The 10,572-nt window shown below is 41.4% G+C and overlaps 1 protein-coding gene across 2 annotated transcripts in view; it reads right to left on the bottom strand.

Annotated features, from left to right (window-relative positions):
- Positions 1 to 7,335: 7,335 nt before the first annotated feature.
- LOC107099902 (phosphatidylinositol 3-kinase regulatory subunit gamma-like) overlaps positions 7,336 to 10,572 on the bottom strand; it is a 13,323-nt gene continuing 10,086 nt past the window's right edge. For both annotated transcript variants that reach the window (XM_015398199.1, XM_015398201.1), the window contains exon 9: positions 7,336 to 10,222. In XM_015398199.1, the coding sequence (XP_015253685.1) occupies positions 10,024 to 10,222 (199 nt within the window). In that variant the 3' untranslated portion in view covers positions 7,336 to 10,023. The remainder of the gene's footprint in view (positions 10,223 to 10,572) is intronic.

Consider the following 10,572-nt stretch of genomic DNA (forward strand, 5'->3'; position numbering starts at 1 on the left):
CAGCCACATGGCCCTTTCTGGAACCAATTTGACACCTGTGAGCTAGAAGAACGAGGTGTGCGAGAATGCTGGGACCCTTTTTCAAACTGGATTTCCACTCTTTTTCACCCTCGTGTCCCTACGTTGTCACACAAACTTTCCCCCATTTCCTCTCCGCCTCGGCCGTATCTAGACCCACAGCTACTTCGTGATTGTCCCTCTTGCTTTGTGGCGATGAATAACATACCACAGACAACGCTTTAAAATTTGGCATAAATCAAAAATATCTGCAACAAGCTCAATGCTGCGGGAGGATAACCAGCCCTTGACTCAACCGTACCCTTTTTCAGGCTGGGCCTAGTAGATAGGCTAATCCCTGAGTTTGCATCTACAGATACACAGCTGTCATGGTGCTGGGTAACTGCTGGACATTTCACAACTATTTTAAAGAATTCTCCAGTGAACATTTTCTAAAAATCTTTAATGAAGAAAATTTTCTTTTGCACAGGTCGGTTGAGGTCGGGGTGGCAGTGTTTCGGCCAAGATGATTAAAGTTTGATGTTGGGCAAAGATAGGCTGCTGCAGCTCAGTCCATGACTTTAACTGGTTTTTACTGGTGAGAACTACTTAACTGCAGCAGTGAAGGGTTTATGTTCTCCCAGACCAACACTGGACCTCTATCAAACTGTTCATGCTGAACCATGTAGCAGGCAGTGTAACATTTACCCCAACATTTATTAACTTTCCACGTCTGTTACATGAGCTCAGTGTGAACCTGCTCTCATTGGTGAAAATAACACAGTGCTGGTGCCAAACCTCTAAACCTTGGTGCTGGTAAATTCCAGCCACACTTAAGATGACTAGAAGACTCAGCAACCCACACAAAGTCTGTTTCTGATGGTTTTTTCAGAGGCGTTAATGCCAGTGACCTGCCAGAGATTCCTTTGTTGGACTGTGATGGTGCCTACTGATGGGTTAAGAACCTTGAAAGGTCCTGTTCAATTTAAATAACTACCCATCTCCTCCATGGTCTTTAGACTGTGCTTGGGGACAAAGCAGCTCTAGTTATGAGCTGTATTGATTGCTGTCCTGGTGGAACTGGACTGCCTGTGCAACCTTTGTAGCGTAAAGGTTAGGACCCTGGTTCCTGAGTTGCTGCCCAAAAGTTCCCCAAAAGTTATAAATTCCTTAGCTCAGTGCTTCAGGGGGTGGAGGGTGTTACTGGAAAGATGGATATTTGTTTTTCCCCCTCCTTGATCTCTGAGGTGTTACCCTGATCTAAGACATGATGGTTAATAAAGTGGATGCGGGTGTGCAGTTTGCTTCCACCAGTAAATAGTTAGAGCCAAACCAAATGAACGGCTGTTCATGTTTTCCTTCTCTTTGACTGAATGAGAGCCAGTTTTCTGTATGAAGCTGTGTTCTCTGGCAGTGCTGCACAGTTCCACATCTACAGATTAAACCCATTAATCTTTCAAACAGCGTATCTTCTGATATTATCCTGCTTTCCTGCTGATGCTGCAGAAATGCTGGTAAAGACTCCAACTGACAGGCAAGCTGGGTGTATTTGGGGTTTCTCTCTGATCAGTGCAGGATTAGCCACGGGAAGATAATGAACATCTGGTGCAGAAGAGCTGCCACCAAGTGAAGCCTCTCCAGCTGGAGGCATGGACATGCACAGAGAATGAGGAACACGGCTTTTCAGTCCAACTGAAGGCCATTTTCTACTCTTCTTACTCAGTTTAGCCTCACTACTCCTCTAAATTCTGCTATGAAATATGTTCTGTTGGCAGCTGGTAAGTTTCTCAGTAATGAGGCCCTGAGCTGCAGACCGTGACCGGTTCACTAGTTCAGTCGGGTCAAAAAAAATGTATTTTCTCCGCTTTGCTCCCTGGAGCCCTCCATGACTGAATCCTAGCATCTCGCATTGTCTTTAAGTGAGCAACTAAAAGAGTTTTGCTGATCCGTGAGCAACTCCAACCAAAACGCACGCCTTTGACCCGACAGCAGTGAAGAGTTCCATAATGGCTTTCTATGGGATATTTATAGGTACTTACTAACAGCAATGTGGCTACAGGACTGATTTCCCTCTATAGTTTTCTTCTGTTTTTGTTATTGTTGATGCAATTATTTCAGACCATAAATATGCATCTGATGTGAATATCTATGTATGTCTGAGGGGAAATAAGGTGCCCATCTCTAATAAAATAATGACATAGAAGAACGTTTTGTAAGATATTGACTGCTTAAATTGACATTTATAAATGTTTTAAAGATGGAGATACTTCCAGCTTTAATCCCTATAATAGTGGCCACTGTGGCTTAGAGTTGATTTTTTGTATAACAGGTTAAGGCTGTTAAACAGTCCATCTCTGCAGCTACGCTTAATCAACTCTGTGGATTATGTCAGGAGGCAGTAAAAAATTTATATTTTTTAACGGGCATTTATTTTATTGCTAATTTTTTTGTATTTTTTATTTATTTTACCTGTTTTATTGTTTTTTTGTTCAGCACTTTGTGACGGTTTTATCTGTATAAGGTTGTTAAAGCAGCAACCTGTGCATGCCTTCTGAACCGTGTTACTCCCTTAAATCGTAGCCAACACTATAAAGTTAGAGAGAGTTGTTCTCAAATGTTTTTTTTTTTTTTTTTTGTTAATTCTGAGAAATGTAAACCAGAGAAGAAGCCATTTCTCAGCTTTACGACAAAGCTACAAGGATCCAGCAACACCTGAGCTCTGCTGTTCCCATTGGTGCAGAATCATTTTATGTTGACGTTGACATGGTAACTAGCAGCAGTGGTGGTCAAAAGTACACACATTTGTTACTTAAGTAGAAGTATAGATACTGCATATAGAAAAAAACACTGGTAAAAGTTGAAGTATCAACTTGACCTTTTTACTCAAGTAAAAGTGAAAAAGTATGTCCTCCGAAGAACTACTTAAAGTATAAAAAGTATAAAGTAACCTTTAAAAAAAACAGCCAGATGCCACTACATGAATTGCAAGCTCAATTTTTTGACTATTTTGAAAAATTCTTTGAGATTGGTCTCCGTCTCCCGATACGCTCTCGCCTGTTTCCGACCTTTCAGACATTTCAACATCTTTTTCTGAATCCCACATTGTAGCATGGCATAGACAATTCATGTTTACAGTTTGAAGAACACCTGATTGCTTCTGATGATCTCCTTTAGCTAACCAATGAGTGTTTGCGTTATATGACTCATCCAATTACACTAGATTTCACTAGATGTGGATGGAGCCAATGATCTGCATTGGATGGAGCACATGTCGTGAAATAAATATTTATAATCATTAAACCGAAGCTTGTTTTAAAAATGTAAGGAATAGAAAGTACAGATACTTGTGTGAAAATGTGAGTAGAAGTCAGAAGTAGGAAGAAAAATAAGTAATGGAGTAAAGTATAGATACCTAAAAAGTGTACTTAAGTACAGTAACAAAGTATTTGTACTTTGTTACTTGACACCTCTGACCAGAAGTAAATATTTACATAACTTGGACCCGTCAAATATAATACATTTTCTTTTCAATAACATTAATACTTTTATCTTGCTCTCTTCTAAATGTTCTGCGGATGTTTTAGTTGTAAAAAATGTAAAGTTTTATAGTTCGGACCTTTAAATATGAAGGAGTTGTAAGATGTACTTTAGGTCTGTCAGCAGGAAAAACTAACGCCCCCATTTTCTTTCTCACTAGGATCTAATTACTGCTGCTTGGATCTGAGCCTTTAATTAATGCGAAACAGGAAACGCAGCAAAAATGGAAACTAATTGAGGAGAATTTGTAATTCAAAGTGTGTTGTTTTAAAGATGAGAGCAGATCAAATACAGCCCACACTTTTAAGAGACTGGCTCCCATGGGTGGGTGGGGGGGAGGTCTTCAGCTGTGCGCTTCGATTGTCTGTAGTGGGTCCACAAAGGGGCCACGGCCTCCATTTCAAGCTGCAGCATCAAAATGAAGCTTTATATAGAGCAGAATAATGATGTGGGTTCATGCTGTGAGAAATAGTCCTTTAATAAGGGAGGTCTGGAGGAGACGAGTGCTGCCCAGAGTCTGCATTAATGCAGCGAGCAGGAATCATTTAGAGACGAATCACTCAGACTCCAACTCCATCGATTTCACTCCAACACACAATCACAGCTGTTAACGCCGTTCTTTCACCTCCAGGACCAAAATGCTTTCTAAACCGCCGAAGGAGACCAACCTTCATGCAGGCCTGACGTTAAGAAAGGCAGTAAAATAAATTTATGGTCATCGGGGTCATAAATCAAACCAACAGCTGAAACATGTTTATTATATTTATCTCAGGTGATGCCCAGTCTGCAGGCGCTGGGCTTCTGTTAAATTAAGTTCTATGGACAGATTAAGGTTGTTGAGTGAAGATCATTATAGAACCCAGATCAATGAAAGTAGAGGAGCTGCTCCCATCTGCAACCACAGTGGAAATACTTTCACAAAGTGGTAAAAAAACTGAAAGTTTCTCCTCTTTCCTTTTAGATCAGTACTTTGCACATTTACTTCAACCTGCAGAAGAATCTGGATCATCTAGGTTTGGTAGATCTATGATGGTGGCAATATGGAGGAGGCTGGTGACAGACAGACCTGTCAGGTTCCTGGTTTAAGCTGCTTTTATAAAGTGCAGATTGTGAACATCGCTCCATGTTGCATGTAAATCCCATCAACCAGGAAAGGCGAGGATAAAAAAAAAACAGAACCCTGGGAACGGACCTTTAGGAGAACCAGAGCTGATGTTCCTCAGCAGCAGGTTTCCAAGTTAGGCTGAGAGGAGAACCCAGAGAACCTTTGATGTTTGGGTTTGCATCAGTTTATGCCATAATGCTGATGGTCACACCTACAACTTTTTCATCACAATGATTTTATAAATGCATTCACAATAACTCTAGTGGTTTTCTGTTTTATACATTTTGAAAGTCCAAAATATATATTTACTTCCGGTTGCTATGCCGACATCCACAGGAATTTGCTCCAATAGGAAGAGAAGAATAAAATCATGTGAGACGTTTCTGTAGCTCTGAGCTCGAGAGCCTTTAGGATTGTTTCTGCTCCTGGATTCATATTTGAGGTCCGATCTTTAAAAAGAACAGTGATGGAGGAAGGAATCAGAAAAACTCTGCAACTTTGATCCATATCCTCTCCTTAATTGTTCCTCAGTGCGGAAAAAAACGAAGATTAACATTTTAAGTTTTTGTTGTTGTTGTGGGGTGGTGGCGGCTTCGTATTTAGGGCATAGAAAGCTTGGAATCCTGAGGTTGTGAGTTTGAAACCCACAGACTGCCACTCTGGGTCCCTGAGCGAAGACTGCTCAATGCTCCCCAAAGGGATGGGTTAAATGCAGACAGTTAATTTAATTGTGCTGTACTTGTGAGTGTAATGACAGCAAAAGCTATTAGAAAAATTATTGAAAAAAAGTCAAAAAGCCAAAGGCAACATTCATGAAAAATTAAAAGATTAAAAAATCCTTGTGCAAAAAGAGCAATAGAAACATTTACTGGGTTTGTTGGGAGCAGTGATGGCTTTAACTTTTTTCTTTGGGTCAAAGTTCATTTAAATGTTCTCAAGAATCAAAGCATAAAATAAAAAGAATTATACAAGTTTTCGTATTTCTTTGCCCGCTCAACATAAATGAACATGCAGTATTTCAATTACCGGTACAAAACTTTCTGTAGTGGACGTACATTTTGATCTAAAACAAAAATGTTTTTGCACTTTCAACTGTATGTAAGCTTTAACTCATTTAATAAGATTTTCTGCTATAAGAAAAGCAGATTTTGGTCAAAGTTATTAGATGTGGTCCAGTTTACAATTAAATCAAAGACAAAAGATGATCTTTGTTTTGCATCTAAATGTTTTGGTTGCAGGAAGATTGGAACTTCTCTCTAATAAAATAAAATGATGGGAGGAAGGATCTGTGATAAGGCTGCTCTATGTTCACCTCTGCCCTCAGGACTAATTAAGCTGAAATTAAAACGCCAACACAGTTAAATGCATTTGATCAAAATATTTTCTTTATTCTGCAACAGAATCGAACATGGTGGAGTTCCACTGATTCATGACTTCAGCTCAAACAAACAAATTCAGAATTTACAACCAATGAACTTCAGCAACCGATACGAGAACATAAAGTGTAGCGTGAAGGAGCGAAACTGGAGAGAATATTGAGAAAAGCTTGAAGCAGATGAGGGAGAACGAGATGCCCAGAAAGAGCAGTTCAGCTGGACACGAGGCTTTGGACAATCGGAACGTTAAAAATAAAAACTAAGGGTGGAAGAAACTCGTCTTTCTGGGCGTCCCGTAGTTTTAAGCATCAAACTGACAGAAAAAAATAAGACAAGAAGTTTGAGCTGCAAGCAGTGAGGTTAGATTTTCTCATGATTCAATTCAGATCTGAAAACACCATAAACAGACAAAGAACAGCTGTTTTCCAAAGACATCTTTTTAACAGTTTTCATTTATTACACAAAAAAACAACAGTCAAGTACCAAATATGCATGCTGGATCTGTAAAAGGGGAGAACGGGACGGGTGCCATATACAGTCTTTAAAAATCTTTTTTTCTTTTGATATTTATTTATTTATATATAAGAAGCCGTTCCTCATCGAAGCTGTGCTGGGTGACGTAGTTTACAAACGCAGTGGTAAGAACACAACACGACTCCTCTGGGAGAATCAGACTTATTCAAACCTTCACTGCAAATAAAACTTTGCAGAGCTGCTCGACGGTGAGGAGTAACGACAGACAGTCGCTGTCTTTAACAGTCCTGGGATGGTTGTGAGTAGAAACGCTCAGGCGCCGACCTAAGTCTGGGTCCCGGAGATAAATCCAGGAAAGAGTCGAGTTTTCCCAAAAGAGGAAACCTCAACTAAACAGTCGGTGGAAAGTAAACTTGATCAAACGGATTGTTTTGGTACGTTTTGCTAACTTTTGCTTCGCTTTTACTTCAGAGCCATGAGAGAAGTTCCACCTGCAGGGGGAACCCGGTGCATGAAACAAAAAAAAAAAAAAAAAAAGGTGCTTCTGTCACATGAAAGCGGCGACAAGGAGGAGGAATATTGCAAAGAGAGAAAAAAATAAAAATCATCCAACAGAAACCTCAGTCTTTACTTATAAAAATCCAACTAATGGGGAAATACTTTTCTTCCATTTTTATCTTTTTTATCAACTCTACATTTGATTTGACTAAATAAATATATAACTTATTCATCTACGTAAAAACATTCTGTTTTCCTACTTTATGATGAATTTCATTTGTTTTATTTATGAGGTTTATTTTAAATTCATCAGCAGGTGAAACTTTATCAGACTGTTGAGGAAACTTAATCCATAAATATTATAATAGACAGATCTTCCATTTAAAAAAAATAAATAAAAGAATCAACCATTAGATAGGAAGAAATTGTCTCAATATAAAATTTTTATATTAAAAACAAGCGCTCTGGTTCATTACAATAAACAAAAAAAGACTAATTTCGCTCCAAACTGATTATCGACATCCTGAAACTAAACCCTGAATTTTGGAAACTGAGGCAGAGATTTCTGCAGGACGATTTTCTGAAAAGAAAAACTCGGCCCAGACTCCTGCTGCGGTCATCATGTGCAAATAGAGAGAATTGCATGAGTAGGAGAGCTGTGACGCTGCCGGTTCTGCTCGTTTTCTCCTGAAATCCCCGACAAAAGACAGATTTTCATCACAGCACACAGACTAGAGGTGTCCAGATGGAGTAAAGTCTGACCTCTTAACCTCTGGAATGTAGGATTTTACAGACGGAACCAAACATCATTTCCCAGCAGTTTCTGTCTGTTAAAGCAAATAAAAATCCTCTAATAAAGGAAAAGATTCAAACTAAAATCTTTGGTTTAAATGTTTCAGGGACAAAAAACGAGCTGTCAAACTGTTCCTCCTTTTAGCTTCATATAAACTGTAAATATAGATCTATATCTGTACGATAAGACATCTCCATGTAAGCAGACATCACAGGTAAATGTGTGCAACTTCATGCGAGCCCTGCATGAAGGGAAAACCCATCGGACCTCTGAGAGCGGCGGTCCTGCCTGGAACCAATACTGTACATCATCTGGGATAAAACTCTGCTCGGCATAAACGGAGGGAACTCTTCTTCCTCTAAACTTTAATAAATTCTCATAGAAAGACATTCAACGGTGGCCGACCGACACTTCAAGTAGTACGAGTTTGGGGAGGTCCCCATGCAAACAGCTAGAAAGGGTCAGAACCCTGCGGTGCTGGAGGAAGGAGAGACCAAATAAACGAGGAGAAAAGTGATCCAAAAGAACCCTGATTTGTTCTGGATTTTCCCGAACCGCTGGCTTCATTCCGGAGTCCGGACGGTAAACCTGAAAACACCTGAGGGATAAAAACCGGAAAATTCCCCGTCTGCTCGGCCCGGTTCCCCAATAGCACCTGCAGAGGTTACCGGGCGGTCAGAGACGACTCAGACTGGTCCGAACTCGCCTTTGTACATTCGAGAACACGTTCTGGTTCTGCCGCTGTCCGGGATGAGAAAACAGAGCGGATAGAGACAGGAAGGAGGAACCGGACCGGTTCCAGTACTTTGTGCTGTTTGTTCTGCAGAAATAAAAGAGGCAGAGTCTGTGGTACCGCTGGAGGTCCGCCTCATCCGGTCCCATGGAACCGTTTTGTTGTCGGAGAAACTCAGAAACTCAAACATCCAAAGTTTGGAGGATTTCAGGAAGTCTGACATGAAAACAGCATCATTCAGTCTGAGCGGCACAGAACCGGTTCCGGTTCAGCTCCTCTTCCGTGAAATCCCCCGCTCAACAGCTTCCAATCTGGATTTTCTTCCAACTTGTCCGGTCAGACACACATTCACACCAATCTCTGGCTAACTGTCCTTTAGCATAGTTAGCAGAGGGAAGGCGGCGCCTTCGTCTGGGTCAGAACTGGGTCCATCTGGGACAACAGGCCAAACCTTCACAGGAAGGAAACTCTCCACTTACATTTCTTCCAACACTTCTGAAAGCCAGTGATCTGCTGGACGGGTTCAGTCCAAACGGACCGTTTTATGCTAGAACCTGTTTAACTCCTCACCTTTGGTTGTTTTAAAACATTTAGCGGTTTTCCTTCCAATGGGACTAAAGCTGCAGCTAATTTATGATGGTTAAAACCAAACATTCATCTAAGTAAGAATCTTTGGAACCTCAGATATGATCTGAACTTCAAATAGATTTTTTTTTTCTAATTACCACTACTGTTCCTGAACAGCAGACAGTTTTAACTTTGACTTAATGATCTTAGTATTGACTCAGTTCTGCTGCAGTTTTTAGTTCAACCACCAGATGTCAGTAAAGATTTGAACCCGTCTCATCTGCTGGAGCTTTTTCTAAACCCATTTAGAAATTGGGTCAAACGGTACCTTTAAGTTCAGCTCTGGTTCTGGTCTAAAAATCTGTAAATTTAGGTGTTAGACGGCTGGTCGTCTCTATTGGGCTTTTAGCAGGTGGATCTGAAGTAACTGATGCTCAGAACCAGAACCAGTTTTAACTGGTTTCTGGATTCCTCTAATCTAAAGCATCTGATTTGGTTTGAAGAGCTCGTTCCTGGAGGGTGAGGCCTAATAAAGCCCTGAAGCTGGCTCCTCCTCTCCCAAACATGGGCCATCCTTTGGTCTCTGGTTCTGGTCGCTGCCGTTTTACTCACCAGAAAAAAACAAAAACAAAAGAAAAACAGCAGCCTGTTTTGCTACATTTGTCCTCTGACCGACGGAGGAGGAACCGAACCGTGAGCCGTTCTGTGGGGAAGGAGCAGGATGGCGGGTAGCAGCGGGGTCGACCTGAAGCTCCTTCTTCGTTTCCGTCCTTCAGTCGCTCCCCAACTTCACATTCACAAACATTTCAAACCTCCTTGTGCAAATCAAGCAGTCGTTTTGAAGAATGCCCTCTGAAGAAGTTCTTGTAAAAATAGTTTTGCTGATGCAGTCGAGGCGGCGGGTGTTCAGTCCGTTCTCTGTGAGGCTCCGCCCTCCTGGGGTTCATCTGCAGATGGAGGGCGTATGTGCGTAAACGGGGTGGGTGAGGCGCACGTTGAGCGAGTCGTTGTGCTGCACCAGGGAGGTGTGGCGGTAGTGGAGGACCAGTTCTTTCAGGCTGCCGTAGAGGTTGAAGGGCTCGGCGAAGCCGAAGCCCCGCGGCGTGCTGTGGATCATGCAGTGTTTCACCTCGCCGTCCACCCTGAGGAGAACAAGCACAGGTTCAGTCTGAGGGTTAGATCTATGACTGGACATGTTCAACAAAACCTGCAGCTGGTTCTAGTGCAGAACCCCAAACAGAGCCCATCTCTAACAGGTTCTGGTTTTTTAGGATCAAACTTTACAGAAAACAGGTCCAGCTGAGCGGTTCTGTCTGGTTCAGACGTAATTCACTGGCTGGCTGGACTTTGGTTCTGCTGCCATTTTCCAGGTATGTGTTACCTGCAGTTATTTTAACATTCTGTTCATAGTAGGTCCATCTGGCCCGGTTCTGTTCTATTATATTCTATGGTAGTTCCATCTGGCCCGGTTCTGTTCTATTATATTCTATAG

This window comes from Cyprinodon variegatus, unplaced genomic scaffold, assembly GCF_000732505.1.
Source record: "Cyprinodon variegatus isolate N-32 unplaced genomic scaffold, C_variegatus-1.0 Scaffold917, whole genome shotgun sequence".
Classification (NCBI taxonomy): Eukaryota; Metazoa; Chordata; class Actinopteri; order Cyprinodontiformes; family Cyprinodontidae; genus Cyprinodon; species Cyprinodon variegatus.